Below are 22,661 nucleotides of genomic sequence, written 5' to 3' on the forward strand. Positions count from 1 at the left end.
CGCCAATTGAGTTTCAGTTGTATTTATGAACTAAGATTCCATTTGCGTTTCTACTGTTGATGTTGAGCTAACTGCCCTATAGCTCTCTGATCTTGTCCTAACATCTTTTTTCACTCTAGGAATAACACTTGATGTCTTAACATTCCTGCAGCTATTGGATTTATATTCTGAATTTGAATTCATTTTGTCAATTATTTTTCTCCTTATCGTGGTTTGAATGTTTTGCCCAGCTCATTACTTGCTTGGGTCAGAAGGGAAAGACAGAACAAAATAAGAGTTCAGTAATTCTGTTATTATATCGTTACGTGACCATGGTTTTGTTTACTGTGCGTGTCACTTTAAAATGCCTGGATGAGACAGGACTATAACGTCAGTATAACAAGCTGCGACAGACCACTGGGACTTTCAGAGAGAAGGAGAGAGAGAGTGTAGAAGTTTTGGACTGCACGCTTCTGACAGGAGCTTGCTGCGACAGTGGGTAAAGTCTGATACTTTCCCATGCTCAAAGGATTGAATTGATTAACGGCACACAGTGCTTGTTGGATGTGTGACTGTCACCTTGTGGTATTTCTATGTGGATTTGAGAACGACTTGACGGATACAATCTTCGGCAACTGTTAGTTCGTTTTCCCAGCGTGGAACCTGTGGAATTCTTCGTGATCGCTTCCTCTCTACATTTTAACGTGGATTTACCAGTCCCTCCTTTCACTTACTCAGTGGATTACTGGCCCTTCCTAGTTTGCCATCTTAAGAACTGTTCCTAAGCTTGACAGTTTGGGAGCCACGCACATAACACTGTCAACTTCTGTTTATTTCGGTTAATTTTCTATATTTTTGAGTAGATACTAATAAATATAGTGGGTTTAACGTTAAAACCTGACTTGATTTGTGATCTATTGCTGCTGGTACATAACAGTATTATTTATATTATCTGTAAGTTTAATTTGTATATTTTTGGTGACCTGTTTTGGTCCTGATGTATTTTTCTGACTATAAAGTACTACAGTGCATATAAAAAGTATTCACCCCCGCCCCCTTGCAAGTTTCCATGTTTTATTGTTTTACACCATTAAATCACAGTGGATTTAATTTGGCATTTTTTGACACTGATCAACAGAAAGAAACTCTCATGTCAAAGTGAAAACATCTGTACAAAGCGATTTAAATTAATTACAAATAAAAACCACAAAATAATTGATTGCATAATTACTCACCCCCTTCAAGTCAGTATTTAGTAGATGCACCTTTGGCAGCAATTACAGCCTTGAGTCTATGTGGTTAGGTCTTTATCAGCTTTGTATATCTGGACACTGCAATTTTTCCCCATTTTTCTTTACAGAACTACTCAAGCTCTGTCAGATGGCATGAGGATTGTTAGTGAACAGCCCTTTTTAAGTGCATCCACAAATTTTCAGTTGGATTGAGTCGAGACTCTGAGACTTGGCCACTCCAGGACATTAAGCTATTCCTGTGCAGCTTTGGCTTTATGCTTGGGGTCATTATCTAGTGGGAAAACAAATATCCCAAGTCGTTGTTCTCTTGCAGACTGCTTCAGATTTTCCTGCAGGATTTCCCTGTATTTTGCTGCATTCATTTTACCCTCTACCTTCACAAGCTTTCCAGGGCCTGCTGCAGTGAAGCATCCCCGCAGCATGATGCAGCCACCACCATGCTTCACGATAGGGATTGTGTGTTTTTGGTGATGTGCAGTGTTTCGCATATGCTAAACATAGTGTTTAATCTGATAGCCAAAAAGACTATAAGAGATAGAAATAGAATTAAGCCATTTGACCCATCAAGTCTACTTCACCATTGAATCAGGGCTGATCCATTCTTCCCCCTCCTCAGCCTTCTCATAACATTCTCTGCCTTAAATACACCCAAAGACCTGGCCTCCACAGCTGCCTGTGGTAACAAATTCACCATCCTTTGACTAAATAAAATTTTCTGCATCTCTGTTTTAACTGGACGCCCCTCTGTACTGAGGTTGTGCCCTCTCATCCTAGACTCCCTGACCACAGGAAACATTCTTTCCACATCTACTCTGTCTAGGCCATTCACCATTTGAAAGGTTTCAATGAAATCCCCTCCTTATTTTAAATTCCAGCATGTACAGGCCCAGAGTCATCAAACGCTCCTCATATGATAATTCTTTCATTCCTGGAATCATCCTTGTGAACCTCCTGTGAACCCTCTCCAATGCCAGCACATCTTTTCTTAGATGAGCAGCCCACTCACCAGTGCCTCTTGAAGCCTCAGCACCACATCCTTGCTCTTTCTTATATTTTAGACCTCTTGAAATGAATGCTAATATTGCATTTGCCTTCCTAACTTCTGACTCAACCAGCAAGTTAACCTTTAGGGTGTTCTGCACAAGGACTCCCAAGTATCCTTGCATCCCAGATTTTTTGGATTTTCTTCCCATTTTGAAAATAGTCTGCACATTTATTTCTTCTACCAAAGTGCATGACCATATATTTTCCAACATTGTATTTCATTTGTCACTTTCTTGCCCATTCTCCTACTCCGTATCCTGCAGCCTTCCTGTTTCCTCAATGCTACCTGCTCCTCCACCAATCTTCGTATCATCTGCAAATGTGGCAACAATGCCATCTATTCCATCATATTGATGTACTGCATAAAAAGCTCAACCGTGGTTTCATCAAACCATAGAACTTTCTTCCAGCTGACTTCAGAGCCTTCCACAAGCTTTCTGGCACACTAGCTGAGATTTCATGTGAGTGTTTTTCAACAGTGGCTTTCTGCTTGCCACTCTCCCATCTCTGTCACTGAAGCTTGCAACTCCTCTGGAGTTGGCATAGGTCTCTTGGTGGCCTTCCATACTAGTCCTCTTCTTGCACAGTCATTCAGTGTTTGAGGATGGCTTGATCTAGGCAGATTGACAGCTGTGCAGTATTCTTTCCATTTCTTGATGATTGACTTAACTGTACAAGGGATTTTCAGTGATTTGGAAATTTTCTTATATCCATCTCCTGGCTTGTACTTTTCAATAACCTTTTCACGGAGTTGCTTGGAGTGTTCTTTTGTCTTTATGGTGTAGTTTTTGCCAGGATGCTGACTCACCAATAGTTGGACTTTCCAGATACAGGTGTATTTTTACTACAATCAGTTGAAACACCGTGATCTCCGTTTATCTAATTATGTGACTTCTAAAGCTAGTTAGTTGCACCAGTGATGATTAAGTGTGTCATATTATAGGGGGTGATTACATAAGCAATCAATTATTTTGTGTTTTATATTTGTAATTAATTTAGATCACTTTGTTGACATCTATTTTCACTTTGACACGAAAGAGTCTTTTTCTGTTAATCAGTGTAAAAAAAAGCCAAATTAAATCCACTGTGATTCAATGTTGTAAAACAACAAAACATGAAAACTTCCAAGGGGGAGGGGTGAATACTTTTTATAGGCACAATACTTATACATACCTTGATACCTTGTTTTTAATTTTTTTCTTCATTCCCTTCTGTTTACTGTCCTATTATCTTTTATTGTCTATTTACTATTTATTGAGACTGATGCATGGTGACAGAGGCCGTTTGTGTTGTCAAAGTTATAATAATTAAGGCATATTTCAAATGTAGAGCGAAAACCCTCCAGTTTCACGGAATATTTTTGTTGTCTCTTTTTTTTCCCCACAGAGGGAGCTGTATGCGGAAGGAGCCTAGAGGAAAGACGGGAAACTTTATCACAGCTGGAATGCATATTCCAGGCTTCAGGATTTCCTTACCATATAGTTTATTTAGAAGAGGTACTTCTATCTTAAACATAATTGTAAAAGTTTTGCAATAGTCATTCAGTTGTTTAAAATTACCATTTGAAAGTATCTAAACAAATTGATTGCTTGGTTCTACAGGTGTTCAAGTTGCCAAATTCCATGCTGCAGAGTGTTTCCTGCAGTCCAGCAAGCCATGGTGAAAACTACAAAGAGGCTGTGGATGGTTTCCTACAAAAACAACGTGAGATCCTAGTTCATGCAAAGCAAGAGCCTACAGCTGAGCAATTGAACATCACACATTCAGAAGATCAAGTTCAAACGAAACTGGCTCAACTAAGTATTGGTGATGTATTTACTGAAGAGAATTCTGGGAGCATCTCATCAGAAAATTCCACCAATGGAAATTGGCAGTTTACTTCAGCACAAACAGAAGCAGTAAAGGAACTGTTTAGTTCAATAAAGACTCTGACAGCTAAAGAAGAATTACTGCAAACATTACGGTAAAAAATTCTGAGTGTTATTTCATAGTATATTTTTATTTATTTATGCTTATTAATGGATTTTGATTTGCTGCTGTAATCTCCCTCAAAGTGATATTTACACCTGCTTCTACTAAAGGTTCATATTGTTAAGTAAAGAATTTTAGAATGATTCAATAAGCAAACGGGCCCTTTAGGCACTTAGCACATGCTGACCACTGATCACCCATTTACACTCATCTTAATGTTTTCTTTTACATTCCCATCATTTCCATCAGGATTCTGTCATTTACCTATACACTAGGGGGGGCAGTTTACAGGGGCCATTGACCCACCAATCTGTACATTCTAGAGAAATATAAAACTGGAGCATCCACAAGAAACAGAGAATTTATAAGCTACACACAGAGAGCACATGAGGTCAGGATTGGACCAGGGACACTGGATCTGTGAGGCGGCAGATCTGATCACTGGGACATTCTGTACTTTGTAATCACAACCCTATAGTTTTCACCTCATCTTTATAACTAATTTCCTACCAAATGCAATAAGCATATACAACAGTTCATCTCTGTGTAACAGTAAAAATTTCCTTGCTTGATGTTGTGTAAATGACAGAGTCCGGATAGTTAAATGTTAGAATTTAATACGGTTATTTACTGCCAAGCACAATCCTTGTGTTAACTGTTGTTCATTTCAAATCCATCCTCAAACAAGGTTGCTTCTTTAAAATATTATTTTACAGCTGCATGAGCAAGCACAAATTTTATATACAGTGGATTCTGGTTATTTGAGCCATTGATTAATTGGGGTAGCAGTTTATTTGGGACAGGAGACTGTCACTGAACAGTTTCTAGCTAGTGTCAGTTGCATGCACTTGTGTCACCGTTAGACTGTGCACCATGGTTAGAGCAAACAGTTTTTCCTTTATCAATCTTTTTTATTGAGTTTCAAATAGATAAACATAACAATAATAAAGATACGAGATTGGGATTACATTAATAATGCTTAACATATACATAAACATGCTCCGTGTAACATGTGTAATCTAAGCCTCCCAATCTCTTAGTAACTAAAGATGAGAAAAATTCAAAGAAAAAAGATTTTTACAAGAGGAAAAAAAAATCCCCCTAAACTAACAAAAAAACCAAAATAAAATCAAAACAAAACAAAAGCTGGGCTGCCTTGTTTCATCAGTTAAAATTGTTATTTGTCATTAAATCTGCCCCTCTATACACAAACAATAAGTTATTGAGAAGGATTCGGAAAATGTCAGCTTACATCATATGAAAATGTTGAATAAATGGTCTCCAAGTTTCTTCAAATTTAACCAAAGGGTTAATAGTGCCACTCCTAATTTTTTCCAAATTTAAATATGTTATAGTTTGGGAAAACCATTGAAATGTAGTGGGGGATTAGAATCTTTCCATTTAAATAAAATGGATCTTCTGGCTATTAATGTAACAAATGCAATCAAATGGCAAGCTGAAGGGGATAATTAACTAGAGTCCATCAGTGGTAATCCAAAAATTGCAGTAATAGGATGAGGTTGTAAATCAATACGCAAAACTGCTAAAATAATATCAGAAATATCTTTCCAATATTTTCCCAAAAGAGGGCAAGACCAGAACATAGTCCATTATTAAAGATGAAATAGTGGCATATCTAGATAGCAGTGATAGGATTGGGCCGAGCCAGCATGGATTTACCAAGGGCAAATCATGCTTGACTAATCTATTGGAGTTTTTCAAGGATGTAACAAGGATGTTAGACAAGGGAGATCCAGTGGATGTAGTGTACCTTGATTTTCAGAAGGCATTTGATAAGGTCCCACATAGGAGATTGGTGGGTAAAATCAGAGCTCATGGCATTGGGGGAAGATATTGACTTGGATAGAAAACTGGTTGGCAGATAGAAAGCAAAGGGTAGCGGTGAATGGGTGTTTCTCGGAATGGCAGGTGGTGACTAGTGGGGTGCCACAGGGCTCAGTATTGGGACCACAGCTGTTTATGATTTACATTAACAATTTAGATGAAGGCATTGAGAATAACATCAGCAAGTTTGCTGATGATACTAAACTGGGTGACAGTGTGACATGTGATGAAGATGTTAGGAGAATTCAGGGTGACTTGGATAGGCTGGGTGAGTGGGCAGATACTTGGCAGGTGGCGTTTAATGTGAATAAGTGTGAGGTTATCCACTTTGGGAGTAAGAACAGGAAGGCAGATTATTATCTGAATGGTGTAGAGGTAGGTAAGGGAGTAATACAAAGAGATCTAGGAGTCCTTGTTCATCAGTCACCGAAGGCGAATGAGCAAGTGCAGCAGGCAGTGAAGAAGGCTAATGGAATGTTGGCCTTTATTACAAAGGGAATTGAGTACAAGAGCAAGGAAATCCTTTTGCATTTGTACAGGGCTATGGTGAGACCACACCTGGAGTATTGTGTACAGTTTTGGTCTCCAGGGTTAAGGAAGGACATCCTGGCTGTAGAGGAAGTGCAGCGTAGATTCACGAGGTTAATTCCTGGAATGTCCGGACTGTCTTACGCAGAGAGGTTAGAGAAACTGGGCTTGTACATGTTGGAATTAAGGAGATTGAGAAGGGATCTGATTGCAACATATAAGATTATTAAGGGATTGGACAAGATAGAGGCAGGAAATATGTTCCAGATGCTGGGAGAGTCCAGTACCAAAGGGCATGGTTTGAGAATAAGGGGTAGGTCATTTAGGACAGAGTTAAGGAAAAACTTCTCCCAGAGAGTTGTGGGGGTCTGGAATGCACTGCCTCAGAAGGCAGTGGAGGCCAATTCTCTGGATGCTTTCAAGAAGGAGCTAGATAGGTATCTTATGGATAGAGGAATCAAGGGATATGGGGACAAGGCAGGAACCGGGTATTGATAGTAGATGATCAGCCAAGATCTCAGAATGGCGGTGCAGGCTCGAAGGGCCGAATGGTCTGCTTCTGCACCTATTGTCTATATGTGTCAAGGAAGCTACCTCAGACATACATCTGTCACAGATGATTTATATGGCAATAAAAACAAGTTAACTTATCCTTGGACATCATCATCTTCTTCTTTAGCTGTCCATCGATTTTTGATGATGATTGAGGCCTGGGCAAGGTTGTGTAGGAGACCTGCAGTTGCCCATGCTGCAAGTCTCCGCTCTCGATGCTACCGATGTTGTCCAAGGGAAGGGCATTAGGACCCATACAACTTGGTACAGGTATCGTCGCAGAGCAATGTGTGGTTAAGTGCCTTGCTCAAGGACTCAACACGCTGCCTCAGCTAAGGCTCTAACTAGCGACCTTCGGCTCACTAGACTGACGCCTTATCCACTTGGCCACGCACCACACTAATCCTTGGACATATGGGCCCTATGAACCACCTTAAATTGTATCAAAGTGTGTCTAGCACACATTGAAGAAGTGTTAACTAGTTGGAGAATTTTCTCCCATTTCTCTATAGGTGAATATACCTGAAGTTCTCTTTCCCATTCATTCTTAATTTTATCAGATGTACCTAGACGTATTTTCGTAATCAGATCATAAATAATTGCAATTAAACTCTTCTGATAGGGGTTTAAACCTAAATTTTTTTCTGTAATTTCAGTTTGATGTGATACTGGAAAAGTAGGTAAAATAGTATTCAAAAAGTTTCCGATCTGTAAATATCTGAAAAAATGTGATCTAGGCAAACTATATTTATTAGACAATTGTTCAAAAGACACGAGACAGTTATCCATGAATAAGTCACGAAAACATGTTATTCCCTTTGTTCTCCATAAAAGAAAAGCTTATCAATTCTGGATGGTTGGAAGAAAAAATTAGATTGAATAGTACTTGATATGATAAATTTATTCAATCCAAAAATTTACAAAATTGAAACCATATTCGTATTGTATGTTTAGTTATTGGATTAGTCATGTTTATGCAGTTTAGTAAGTGCAAAGGGAAGCAAGTCCCTAAGATAGAAGCCAATGAGAAAACCCTTGTACAGACTCACGCTCGAGTTCACCCATTGTGGACAATGAATTTCATCCAGATCTTGTGTTCAACACGTTAAATATCGAATATTAATTGCCCAATAATAGAATCTTAAATTCGGCATTGCCAAACCGCCGTTCTTTTTTGATTTCTGTAAATACTTCTTACTTACCCTAGGATTTTTATTCTGCCATATATATGAAGAAATTTTAGAATCAATAATATCAGAAAAGGATTTAGAAATTAAAATTGGTACCGCCTGAAATAGATAAATAGTTTTTAAATAGCGTAAGTTGTGTGTGCTTGTGTTATGTTATCCATTTGGACTGCTGGACCCTCATTCAAAAAGCAATGATTCTTAATATTTCTGTTTTTTACTTTCACTTTAAAAAATTTCAGACCCTTTCCAAGGTGCCACAAAACGACTTGACAGTAGCCAAAAAAATTACCCTACTGGACCAAATTAAAAGCTATTCGCCTAACAGCACTATTTTCAGCTGGCAGAGATAACTGTAATTTGCTTTGCATTTTAGTTAAACAGTAGTTTAACATGTCAAGGTGGTGCCAGCGAACAACAGTTCCTCAGGCAACATCTTCCAGATACATAGACATAAAACATAGAAATTTACAGCACATTACAGGCCCTTTGGCCCACGATATTGTGTCGACCATGTAACCTACTCTAGAAACTGCCTAGAATTTCCCTAGTGCATAGCCCTCTATTTTTCTAAGCTCCATGTACCTATCTAAGAGGCTCTTAAGACTCTGTTATATCTGCTTCTACCACCGCCACCAGCAGTACATTCCATGCATCCACCACCCTCTGTGTGAAAAACTTACACCTGATATCCCCATGGTACCCATTTCCAAGCACCTGAAAACAATGTCCCCTTGTGTTAGCCATTTCAGCCCTAGGAAAAAGCCTCTGGCTATCAATGCTCCTCATCATCTTACACACCTCGGTCTGGTCACCTCTCATCCTCCGTCACTCCAAGAAGAAAAGACCAAGAACACTCAACCTATTCACATAAGATACGCCCTGCAATCCAGGCAACATCCTTGTAAATCTCCTCTGCACTCTCTGTATAGTATCCATATCCTTCCTGTAATGAGGTGACCAGAACTGAACAGAGTACTCCAGACTATCCACTTGTCTCCTTTGTCTCATCAGCAAACTTACTAACCCACCCTTTAAGGTCATTTATAAAAATCACAAAGAGCAGGGATCCTAGAACAGACCCCTGAGGCAGTCCGCTGGTCACCGGCCTCCATGCAGAATATGACCCGTTGACAACCACTCTTTGCCTGTGGGCAAGCCAGTTCTGGATCCACAAAGCAATGTCCTCTTGGATCCCATGCCTCCTTACTTTCTCAATAAGCCTTGCGTGGGGAACCTTATCAAATGCCTTGCTGAAATCCATATACACTACATCCACTGCTCTTCCTTCATCAGTGTGTTTTCTTACATCCTCAAAGGGTTTAATCAGGCTCATAAGGCACAACCTGCCCTTGACAAAGCCATGCTGACTATCCCTAATCAGATTATGTCTCTCCAAATGCTCATAAATCCTGCCTCTCAGGATCTTCTCCAACACATGTCCACCACTCAAGTCAGATTCGCTGGTCTATATTTTCCTGGGATATCTCCACTCCCTTTCTTGAACAAGGGAACAACAAATAGTCAATCATTTAAGTTTTTTTTACATCTTCTACTTATTCTTTTTATCTTAATTTTGTTTTTGAAACTGTTGGAGCCTGGGACTTACAGTATGTAGTTCGATCAAGTAAGCTAGCACTCTACTGTCCCCAAGGAAACTCCAGAAATGCGAGCATGAGCTACCACAAGGAGAAGCTCAGAGATGAGACGGGGGAGCCATGATCACCTACATTTCTCGCCAGTTAAAGCGAAGAAGATTGAAACATCAAAGCAAATGTGGAGGAGAGTGAGTGGATGTCTGAGAGGCCCACTCAAAAGCACTTCTTCAAGTTGCTTCCTTTGGAGGGGCCACTAATTCGTGTCACTTACCTCAGAGGGGCTACTGGTTTGTGTCGCTTCCCTCAGATGTTATCAAAACTCTTAAATTTATGCATTGGACTATAGTCCTAACTTTAGTACATTTTGGCCTCTTTCAGTTCTGTGTTTTTTTTTTCCATTCTCTCTTGTTGCTGATCGGCGGGCTGGGAGTTTGGGGTTTGATGTTCTGATCTGTTTGTTTTTGTGTGAGGGAGGGGTTGAAGGGGGTTTGAGTTTTGCGAGTTTTTGTTTCTTTTCATGTGGAGGGATTACAACTAGAGGGCAAGGGGGATTAATAACCATATAACGATTACAGCACGATTAATGTCTTTCTTTCAATTACTTCTATGGTTTATTTTATGGCTATTTGGAAAATACAAATCTTAGAGTTGTGTTCTGCATACATGCTTTGATAATAAAAATGAACCTTTGAACCTTGCATTTGACTCATTTATACCTTTTAAATATTTCCATGAAACTTAAGCTAATTGGGGCAGCCACTTAATTGCACCAAAATGTACTGGTCGCAATATGTCCCAGTTAACCAGAATCCACTGTATTACTAAACACATATTACTGAATGAAATTATGGCTGATCTCTTGTATATGTCAATAGTGCCTTGTCTTGTCATGGTGGATTTTAAATTTCTGAAAGAAAAATACATTTCTCAACAGACATCATCTTCTTTTGTACACTGCGAGGATCAAAGGCTACACCAAAATAATGATGGGAGACAGCTGTACTCGATTGGCAGTGAAACTTCTGACTAATATTTCATTGGGACGTGGAGCATCACTTGCTATTGATACAGTAAGGAGTAAGCTACCTATAGGAAGTTTAAAAAAAACTTGCGTATACTTTTTTAATAAGTTATTTGCATTAATTTTGAATTTCACAGTTCAATATACATTGGGAAAATTGCGGAGCATTGTAAATGAGGCCATTTGTTATTTAACAATTAGTTATTTGTGCATTGGAGATTCTGAACTGCTTTTTTGGACTCTGTCTTATTAATGTATCCAAACCAAAGTAATGGTGGACTTGGAAAGAAGTAAATGTGAATTGAGTATTTCTTTTAATGAGACAGTTGGAGTAGGAGAGTGGGAGGAGGGTGAATGGTATTTGGTAATGATACTTAAAAACAAATAGCTATAAAACCTTCAGGCACAAGAGAAAACCACTTATTTCTAAATGGCCATGCCATGCTTTGGGAAATCCTATTCTTGTATCCCTGAAAAAATGATATGTTTGAAAAGAATAATTTGTAAGTTACCATTGAGCTATGAGACTTCTGGAAGGTGAGGTAGGGCTGGGGGGGTGGGGTTAGTGGTGATGCATTCTTTCTCTTTGCATGCCAAATACAGTGATAACAGGATGTGAGGTTATAACCTGCGTGTTAGCAATTATTAAAAAGCAAAACAGCAGATGCTAGAAACATACATGAGTTGAAAATGAACAGTGCTGGAAAATTATATAAAGCATTGGTGAGTTCACAGCTGAGGTACTATTCCAGCACTGTGTGCTGGTGTACATTGACATTTGATGGTCAGCAATGGGCAGGCAGAGAAGAAAGCTTGTTTTCTGCAAACTGTGACTTTAAAATACTCCACAGCTAAGGCTGCATCTGAGGAGAGAGAAAACACTATTGTTACTGACAAAAACACTTAAGCTTAGGGTATTTACATAAAGCAGTTTTTATTGCTTAAAATCATAAAAATATTTTAAAATGGTTAATTTGAGGTCACATTTGTATTCCACATTTGAATACTGCATTTAATTTATGAATTATTTTAATATTACCTAGAGCACTGTTACAGGCGACAAGACTGCGGATACTAGAATCTGGAGCAAAAGGCAACCTGCTGGATGAACTCTTATTGGCTACCCTCTGCTCAAAACATCAAAAGCTCTCTCCCCCACAAATACTATTCATCCCAATGAGTTCTTCCAGCAGTTGATTTTCCAGATCCTTGACTTCAAGTTGCCGTATTTGTTTTAAGTTAGGCGGGGGTCTTTCAGTTATGTGCTTCATCTAGCACTGCAAGCTTTTCTTAAACAGAAAAGATTCAGTGATATTCAGGTGTGGTTTTTCCTGTTAAGTATTGTATTTCAGTGTAGTTTCTTTCCACATACAGGGTTTCTCAGATAACCGTTATGGAGACATCATGATTATACGGCCAATGAGGGAATATTCATCCAAAGAAATTGCTTTCTACAATAAGCTTTTTGATGTTCCAAATGTCTTTACTCCAGCATTGGATACAAAGGTAAGAAAATTCATTGCATTTAAAGGCTGCCGTATTGTGTCTGGAAATTAAAACTATAGAGTATCGGCACACTTCAAAGTGAGAGCTGTATAGTGTCTGATAATATTTTGTATTGAAAACTCTGTTTGGTATAATTGTATGACATCCTAGGGAAAAAAGTCCTTTTGTTTCATCTGCTGTGCATGAAGCTTGAAGTAATGTCAGTTATAAGTGACTTGTATACAAAAATCTTAGTATGTGGGATTTTGACAAGACTCCATGGATTGTCATATAGCTCAAGAACAGGCCTTGTGGCCCAACAGTTTAATGCTGACCACGATTCTCATTTGCCTGTGTTTGGTTTATATTCCTCTAAACCTTTCCTTGTAATTGTTCAGTCCCTTTTAAAAGTTCCTAATGTACCTGCCTCAACCACTTCCTCTAGCTGCTCATTCCATGTATTGATTACCCTCTAGTTAAAAATGTTGCCCTCGTCTATTCCCCGACCCTGGGGAATAAAAAAGACTACCTATTCACCCTATGACCTTCATGATTTTATACACCTTCATAAGATCATTCTCCTCTGCACCAATGACCGATATGCTCAACTCAACTTCTTCCATCCCAATAACTCAGTTTTCTTTTACTACATCCATTGTCCTTGTATGTTGTTGATAGCAACCAGCTATCAACAGTTTAATTGAAAAATTAAAACTAAATACACATGGATACCAATGACTTTGAATATAACTTTACCTAAAACTATTTGAAACTACATGAAATTTGGAATTCCATTCCAACTGGTTCAGAAAGATGGCACCGAATAAAAAAAAAAAGTCATTGTTCTAAGCAACTTGAAAAATTCTGCTACTAAATTGCAGGCCAGTGATAAAGCCAGCATCCATCGATTGACTGAGAGTTTCGTGAACAAGTTGCAGACTGATTTCCCATCCACTGTGAGCACTGTTTACAGGTAAGAATTGTGCTGCTTTTTAGCCTTTGCAAGTGTTTTCACAAATAATTTTAAGTACATTGCAAAAACATGGAACAATGTGAATACTGTTTTTAAACCATAGTTTTATATGATAACATCTTCATTCTCCTCAGATTTTTTCCCCATTTTACTCCCAATTGCAGCTTATAGAAATGTTAATTAAAAGCCAAGAGATGTACAAGAACAATGTATTAGAGATTCTCCTTGCAAAATGTTCCTTCCTAAGCATGCCTTATATTCATGTTTAATAACATGGTTCAAATAAGAGAGGGCTTGAACATCATAGCTTGAGATCAAAATAATTTGTAATTTTTAGTGAGTTTGCAAATCCATTGTAGAAACAAGTAACCATTTTTTCTTGTAGGACCAGTGAGAAGTTGAATACAGTTTGCTCCGATTTGAACAATGATGCCGAACAGCCAGAGAAATGCTTACTGTGTCTTTGTGCAATGAACAGTAAAATAGGTAAGTTATAAATGTTAAAAGGTGTCCTCTTCATTGCTTTGAGGATGTTTTAGTCAGTGTTAAAAGCCCCAGTTAATTTCTACAGCTTCTTTAAATTTTCCTAACTTAATAAAAATTTTTTAAAAAGATTTCTTTGATTTGCCTGGAAAATATGCAAAAGAGAAATGGTCAATCACATATAAAAGACATAGAAAATGGATTAATTGTTGAAATTGCATGTGCCTTACATCTAAGAAAAGGTATTTAAAGTTTGTACGTTCTTAAAAGCATAATTGTGTGTTCTCTCAAGAGGAAGCCTCGGCTTTTCATGCTACTCTAATATCAGAAAAATTATCACTGAAGCGGCTTCCTGATCAGGTGCCAAAGGCCACTGAGCAATCTTGCTGTGGTAATGATGGAGAAAATGACAAAGGAAAATGTTGTGGTATGCAGTCAGAATCAGCATGCTATTCAACGAGCTGGTAGGTGTTAACAAGCAAGTAAATGTTTTCAGATGGATAAAAAGAATAGAAATCTGCCTCACCTATTCCATTATCCACTTGATTTTAATCCATAGCCAAGTGGAAAATAATTCATTCTCTGATATACTGAGAATATGGTTAATAGGAAAATGATACAATCTAATTCTTTAAACAAATGTAATTCCAGTATCATAGAGCATTAACATTTGAAAACTAAATAATCTATTTTAAACTCAGAAGCTGTTGTCATTGACTCTTGCCACTAATTTCTTTCTCTAGCTGTAGTTTCCATCTGTGTTACTGGGACTGAATCCAGCTCTTGGGAACTTCATGCTGAGCTTCCAACCCATCATTTCAGATGTCAAGACTCCCAATTTACACCCATGTACTACCTACCGCTTGTTTGAGTTTTTTGTTATCCCCGGATTAAACCATTTCATATTAGCTATGCTGTTTAACACCCTCTAAAGAAATTTATTCAAGTCACAGCTGCTTGTTTCCTAACTTTGCAGGTTGTGCTGAACCATTGTACCTTTAACCCAATACTAGTTCCTTATCAACTCATTCCTCATTTAAAATTCTCATTGTTGTGTCCAGTTGTGAAGATTGTGGCCTTAATTTTAATCACCCCTTTCTTCCTCTTACTCCTAATCATCAAGAACTGTTACTCCATTTCTGATCTCTTATTTATCCCTATTACTTTGGTCCTTCTACTGGTAGCTATGCCTTTAAGCAAATAGGCTCTGAAAGATTACTCTGTCTAAAAGGCAATGCTTTTTTGGTACAGTGTTAGCTTATACATTTTCCTAAAGCAGCTTTGTAAAAGATGTTTTATGTTTTTTGTTCATGCAATAGCAATGTCTTTGAAGGTTAATTACTAGTTAAAATTTATAATTTCAGTGGAAATAGAACTACTGATCTTCTCGCACTGCTTTGCTACAGCTGTAGGCTAACTATCAAAGATATGGTGAGTCATCATTAAAAAAATCCAATTTCCCAATTCTGCGATTGTTTCAAGAGATGCTTATTTAAAACAAAAATTTAATAAGTCCTCCATTAGATAGACAGAATCAGTCTTAAGTATTAACTCTCTCATTCTATGAAGAGTGAAAGAGCTAATACTTTAGATCAATTGTGATAGTATTTCTAAGCTCTGATTTAATGGCATTGATAAATATTGTTTCTGTTTAAGGTATCAAATTAGATTCAAAAGCATGTAGTTGTAGTATCTAACGACACACTTGCATTGATTCTATATTTTGCCTAAAACTGTCTATCATTACTTAAAATATTGAACAGTTCAGCACAGGAATAGGCCCTTTGGCCCATTGATGTGAGTGCTATGCATTATGCTAATACAAATTGCACATCTGACTGTGCACGGTCAATATCCTTCTATTCCTTGCCTTTTCATGTGTCTGTCTACATGCCTCTTCAATATTGCTCTTGTATCTGTTTCCACCTCTTCCCTTTGCAGTGCATTTCAGACACTTACTAATTTCCACTTAAAATAAAAACGTGACTAGTAAATCTCCTTTAAACCATCCACTATTACCTTAAAGCTGTGCCCTCGATTATTTGATGTTTCCATGTAAGGAAAAGGACTATTCCTTTCATAATTTTACCTGCTTGTCAGATTTCCCCTCTGCCTTTGATGATCCAGAAAAAATGATGTTGGTCAAACTACTCTACAGTTCATACTTTCTAATCTAGATAACACGCTGGTGGAACCATTCTGTAACCCCTCAGCCTTCACATGCTGCCTATAATGTAGCAATCAGAACTGTACACAGTACTCCAAATGGTGCCCAAAATTTTATACTGATGCAACATGACTCCAATGAATGCAACACATAACATGCTGGAGAAACTCAGTGGGTCAGGCAGCATCTGTGGTGGAAAGTGGCCAATTAACATTTCTGTTTGCAACCCTAGACCCTTCAGTCAGGACTGAAAAGAAAGAGGGCACCGTCTTCCAGCCCACTTGCCTGTCTCACCCGGATTCACCTATCACCTGCCATCTCTTGCTCTACCCTCTTCCCCCAGAGATGATTTTTGTATTGCCTGCACACTAATCAGCCCATCTACATTTTCAGATCAAGAGTCTTGTATAACACCATGATCACATACCTCAGTTGAAATAATATTCCTCCACCTCTATTATACCCAATTAGTTCAAATAAGTGTGTGTATCTGTCCAGATCGCTCATCATTCACTCATCTAAATTAATGCAGGAACATTGGATTAGTGTTGATGGACATAATGGTCAGCGCAGATACAGTGGGCTGAATGCCCATTTCTTTGCTAAACAACTGACTCAATAAAAGACAGCTGTCATTAGTGCAGAGTTAAACTCCAATAAAAGTGTATGAAAAACTTTGCGATACTTTTCAGTAGGCTCCAAATTGCATCTTTTCAGCCTCAATCATATAACTCTATATTAGCAAGTTTAGTGTTTATGCACTTCTGGAAGTGAAAGGGTGTACTTCTTCAATAGCAGAAGGAGTTGGTTGACAAGGATACGTGCTAGCTCTTTGTTTCTTGATGACAAATGGGAGATGCTTGTGTAATTGCCACAATCTGCCTTGTCTCCCTTCTTGAAAATGGTCACTATTAGAACATCCCTGAGCTCTGAGAGCAGTTGTTCCTTTTCCCAAATCTTCTGGAGCAGGGCACGTAGAAGTGTTGGTCCTCCTTCCTCGAGGATCTTTGCTGGGATCCCATCAGGACCAGTGGCTTTGTTGCTTTTCAGGTTCCTGAGGGCTTCATGGATCTCTTTCCTTCTGGGAGGAACCCATATGTCTTCTCTCACAGGTCTTTAAAGGCTTTGGTTAGTAACCTCTGGTTCAGCAGTGCTGTTGCAGTTAAGAAGTTGATTGCAGGGGGCTTAATCTGTGGTAATCTGAACCATACAAAATGCTGGAGGAACTCAGCTGGCCAGGCACCTTTGGAAAGGAATAAACATAAAACCCTGATGAAAGGTCTTGGCCCAAAACGTCAACTGTTTATTCCTTTTCATAGATGCCTGGCCTGGTGAGCTCCTCCAGCATTTGTGTATGTTGGATTTCCAGCATCTGCAGGTTTTCGTGCATTTGTGAACCTGAACCATAGACTGTTTAGGTGGCACTGAAGAAGCTTCACGTCACCAGAGGTAAATGAAGTCAGTGTGGTTTCCACCATCTAGAGATATTACGCACATTATTTTCACAGCATGCTAATTATAGGAAAATGCTTTGAAGAAAGGCAACACTTGTACTTGGCTTTCGTAAATTTGACAAAAGCATTTGATACACTAGACCGTCAAGCTCTCTGGCATATACTATCAAGACATGGCTGCCCTGACAAGGACTTAGAAATACTGACACTATTGTGTATTGGTATGTCAGCCATAGTGGTACTGAATCAGAGCCCTTCACTGTCAACACAAGTCTAACAGAACTGTATCATTGCACCTCCCTATTTGCAATCTTTATTCCTGCCACATTTCACCTCATTGGCCAAGACCCAAGACCTGTCACAAGGAATCCCCATTCATGTCTAGAATGGATGACAAGGTCAGCACCACCACTATAAAGGATCTTCAGTATGTGATGACACCACCACCATAGATCACTCTGAAGACCTCCAATGTATCCTGAATAAATAGGGCTCTGTTTCTTGTCTTCTTTTAATATTCAAAACACAGGTCCTACATCAGCCACTGCCCAACCAGCCATTTATCCAGACCTCCATAACAGATGATGATAACACCTTTGAAAAAGTAAACCACTTTCCCTACCTTGGCAGCATTCTCTCCTCAAAAGCAGACCACTGCTGGAGTAATGCAAATGAAACACTTCAAGGATAACATTAAAATCTGCCTGAAGAAATAGTTACACCTGAAGGAAATCTGTTCAAGAGGAGCTGTGCTACATGACAGTGATTTCTGCTGTGTTGCAGAGGACAAACAGTAGTTGTGAAAGATGAGACTGACAATCAAAAGACCCAGCCACTAACCAGAGTCACCACTTGCTCGTGCCCCAATGCACCAGAAATAGGTAGCTCAGGAAATTTATAGACCGGTGAGTCTTACTTCAGTGGCTGGTAAGTTGATGGAGAAGATCCTGAGAGGCAGGATTTATTAACATTTGGAGAAGCATAATGTGATTAGGAATAGTCAGCATGGCTTTGTCAAAGGCAGGTCGTGTCTTAAGAGCCTGATTGAATTTTTTGAGGATGTGACTAAACACATTGATGAAGGTAGAGCAGTAGATGTAGTGTATATGGATTTCAGCAAGGCATTTGACAAGGTACCCCATGCAAGGCTTATTGAGAAAGTAAGGAGGCATGGGATCCAAGGGGACATTGCTTTATGGATCCAGAACTGGCTTGCCCACAGAAGGCAGAGAGTGGTTGAAGACAGGTCATATTCTGCATGGAGGGTGGTGATCAGTGGTGTGCCTCAGGGATCTGTTCTGGGACCCTTACTCTTTGTGATTTTTATAAATGACCTGGATGAGGAAGTGGAAGGATGGGTTAGTAAATTTGCTGATGACACAAAGGTAGGGGGTGTTGTGGAGAGTGTGGAGGGCTGTCAGAGGTTACAGCAGGACATTGATAGGATGCAAAACTGGGCTGAGAAGTGGCAGATGGAGTTCAACCCAGAAAAGTGTGGGGAGGTTCATTTTGGTAGGATAAATATGATGGCAGAATATAGTATTAATGGTAAGACTCTTGGCGGTGTGCAGTATCAGAGGGGTTTTGGGGTCTGAGTCCATAGGACACTCAAAACTGCTGTGCAGGTTGACACTGTGATTAAGAAGGCATACGGTGCATTGGTGCAATCGTGGGATTGAGTTTAAGAGCTGAGAAGTAATGTTGCAGTGATATAGGACCCTGGTCAGACCCCACTTGGAGTACTGTGCTCGGTTCTGGTTGCCTCACTACAGGAAGAATGTGGAAACCATAGAAAGGGTGCAGAGGAGATTGACAAGGATGTTGCCTGGATTGGGGAGTATGCCTTATAAGAATAGGTTGAGTGAACTTGGCCTTTTCTCCTTGGAGTGACAGAAGATAAGAGGTGACCTGATTGAGGTGTATAAGATGATGAGAGGCATTGATTGTGTGGATAGTCAGAGGTTTTTTCCCAGGGCTGAAATGGCTAGCACGAGAGGGCACAGTTTTAAGGTGCTTGGAAGTAGGTACAGAGGAGATGTCAGGAGTAAGTTTTTGTGTAGAAAGTGGTGAGTGCATGGAATGAGCTGCCGGTGACAGTGCTGGAGGTGGATACGATAGGGTCTTTTAAGAGGTCCCTGGACAGGTACATGGGGCTTAGAAAAATAGTGGGCTACAGGTAACCCTAGGTAATTTCTAAGTGAAGGACATGTTTGACACAGCTCTGTGGGGCAAGAGGCCTGTATTGTGCTGTAGGTTTTCAATGTTTCTATGTTTCTAATTTGTGGATCCCAGATCAGCCTTTACAGAGGACCCACCAATAGGCAACCCCTTAGGAGAACATCATACTCGATTCAAGTGATCGCACTACTATTATCATGGAAGACTGATGAAAATTAGAATATCAGTTATTATGTTGTAGAAAAACATATCAAAATTCATTTATTCTCTTCTATAACTGCAAGAAGTTCCACTCTTATATTTGGGCCAGCAATATACTAATGATTTTTTTTCATTTGGCTGTTCATTTCTAGGTGTCACTGGATCTCTTACCACAATACGTCCTCTCTGAAGCAGAGCGCAGAAAACGCAGGTGAATTTACACATTTAAATAAATTGCTAGGCTATATATAAAGTAAAATTTTGGTTGAATTAATGAGCTTTTATGTGTATAATTTATCTTGGCCCTCAGCAGTAGAAAATAATCTTACTCTAATTAATTTTCAGTCTTTGCTTTCTGTACACACCATGTCTATAATATAAAAGTTGGAGGTCTGCTTGCAACCGACAATGTCAATTCAGTATCACGGATAACTTCGTTCCTCACAACAATTGCAATATTGAAAGGAAGTTAGCATTAGTTCACCAGCAGAGCCAAGGGCAGCTCTTGTAAATAAATCCTGTGACTCCCTTAAAAAAAAGTGATGCATGACCTTGCACATTTCCTAAAATCTAGTAATATAAGATCGTCAAAGGCCCAGGACAAAGTTTAAGAACTTTCACCATGCCATTTTTTCAGTTAACTTGATAAATTTCCATTACGTCTTTTGCAAATCACTAAAAAGAATGAACAGTGAAGGGCCAACCTGTAGATTTAAAGTGCAATCTAAAATACCATGCATCAACAATTCTCCCAAAATCAGATCAGTAACTCTGATTTGGAACTTTAGTGGTATTTTTAATACCACTATTAAAAAAGTGAAGGAGCAAAACTGAAGTATAATTAAGAGAACTTGGTTACCTCATTTAGTATCAAAAATACAACAGGGATAGAGCATTTCTAACTATTGATTCATTGGCAATATTGAGAAAGCCAAGCATTTGCAATGTATCCATCTTAAAAACCAGATCAGAATCAGGTTTCATATCACAGGCACGTGTCGTGAAATTTGTTAAGAGGCAGCAGTACATTGCCATACATAATAATAACAATTTTTTATATATCTACTACAATTAAGAAGTTAAATGAAATAAGTAGTGCAAAAATAAAAGTATAGTGTTCATGGGTTCACGGTCCTTTCAGAAATCAGATGACTAAGGGGGAGAAATTATTCCTGAATCATTGAGTGGGGTCCGTAATCATGGATGAGGCATTGCTCCTTGAAGATGTTTCGAATCCTGGGGAGGCTAGTGCCCATGATAGAGCTAACTGAGTTTACAACTTTCTGCAGCGTATTTCAATCCTGTGATTGAAATTTGGAGCTGATAACTAAATTTGGATTTAATGTTTATTCTCTCTTGAGCTGAACTCTTATATTGAAAGTTGCACCCAAAATGGAAATGGTAATTGACAAATCTGATGTGGTTTGTTTTAGAGCACAGGTGAAGGAGCAGATCAAGGAGTTCCTGTTGGCTCCCGAGAAGGAAACAGATGCTGCAAGCTCTTGACCAGTCTGCCTGAATTTGCCATATTGGAGATTATGTACTGATTATCCATGTAGCAGAAGCAGATGTGTTCTGAATAAATTATGAATTGCAACTTGCCTTGTCATTCTGGCACTTGGAGTTTAAATAATTAGGTTTCCATGTTCAATCCTAGGAATTTACAGCAAATACAATGCAGATTGTCTATGTATTATAACAATCACAACACTGATGTTTTAGTCTGATTTATAATCATTGGTTTGTATACTTACTTTGTGCTGCTCTTTAAGTTTGCCGCAACATTAAAATGTCCCATTTGTAAATAAATTTGTTGAAATATTAAATTCTAAAACTGTTCCTACATTTAGAGTGGTGAGATTTTCTATTGCATTACTTTTAAAGATTGTTATTTTTAAGGTTTACATTTGTTGTTATCATTTTGATTAAAAATAGAGAACTGATTGGTTTAACCTACGTTTCATTATAAAACAGCACTTTTATAGTGTCCAACTGAAAACAAAAACAGGCATCTCTCCAGTGACTGACCCAAGTTCAATCTTGATCTCCAGTGCTGTGTGTGTGGAATTTGCATGTTTCCCCTGTATGCATGTAGGTTTCCCTTTGGATGCTCTAGTTTCCTCTTACATCCCTGAAAATGTGGTTTGCTAGGTTAATGGGCCACCGTAAAATGCCCATAGTGTGTAGATGAGTGATAGATGGAATTGTGGGGGGGGGGGGGGGTGGTTACTCAGAATTTATGAGTGCTTGATGGTCAAAATGGAAGGGTATGTTTTATGTTGTATCTTTCTATGTCAGGATTATTAAATACTGAATGGAAAAATTAAATAGTTGAAAAGGAAAGCAAATTATGGCAAATTTCAGAAATTGTATTTGACCTCACAAATAGTACTCAAACCAGACATGCCATTTTTCTTCAAAGCTTGAATAAACTCCATTTACAAGCAATCTGTATCTCTATAATTTGGTTTTACTTATACTAGTTTTAGAAATGACACCCACTTTAAAATTCTGACCGAAGGTCTTTTTTCTTTTGCAACAATATTCTAGACATTTTGCAATCTTATAAAATGGACATACTCTCCTAATGGTCAGTGCTCGTGCTCCTCATCTTCTGATCCGTTTAATCTGCATTTATGCGTGACTCAGAGGTTCGACCTAAAATCTTGACAATTCCTTCCTGCACCCGGAGATGTTGCTCAACCTGCTGAGTTCTCCAAGGTATTACCACTCTGAATTTCA

The 22,661-nt window shown here is 38.7% G+C and overlaps 1 protein-coding gene across 1 annotated transcript in view; it reads left to right on the plus strand.

Moving 5' to 3' along the window:
* The window catches only part of ctu2 (cytosolic thiouridylase subunit 2 homolog (S. pombe)), a 38,972-nt gene extending 16,595 nt beyond the window's left edge, over positions 1 to 22,377 (plus strand). Inside the window, exons 6-15 of the mRNA XM_059993067.1 lie at positions 3,663 to 3,772; positions 3,878 to 4,239; positions 10,892 to 11,027; positions 12,353 to 12,484; positions 13,345 to 13,436; positions 13,822 to 13,922; positions 14,212 to 14,383; positions 15,284 to 15,350; positions 20,072 to 20,130; positions 21,353 to 22,377. Coding sequence (XP_059849050.1) covers positions 3,663 to 3,772; positions 3,878 to 4,239; positions 10,892 to 11,027; positions 12,353 to 12,484; positions 13,345 to 13,436; positions 13,822 to 13,922; positions 14,212 to 14,383; positions 15,284 to 15,350; positions 20,072 to 20,130; positions 21,353 to 21,425 — 1,304 coding nt within the window. The 3' untranslated portion in view covers positions 21,426 to 22,377. The remainder of the gene's footprint in view (positions 1 to 3,662; positions 3,773 to 3,877; positions 4,240 to 10,891; positions 11,028 to 12,352; positions 12,485 to 13,344; positions 13,437 to 13,821; positions 13,923 to 14,211; positions 14,384 to 15,283; positions 15,351 to 20,071; positions 20,131 to 21,352) is intronic.
* The last annotated feature ends 284 nt before the right edge of the window (positions 22,378 to 22,661 follow it).

This window comes from Hypanus sabinus, chromosome 17, assembly GCF_030144855.1.
Source record: "Hypanus sabinus isolate sHypSab1 chromosome 17, sHypSab1.hap1, whole genome shotgun sequence".
In the NCBI taxonomy this organism is placed as follows: Eukaryota; Metazoa; Chordata; class Chondrichthyes; order Myliobatiformes; family Dasyatidae; genus Hypanus; species Hypanus sabinus.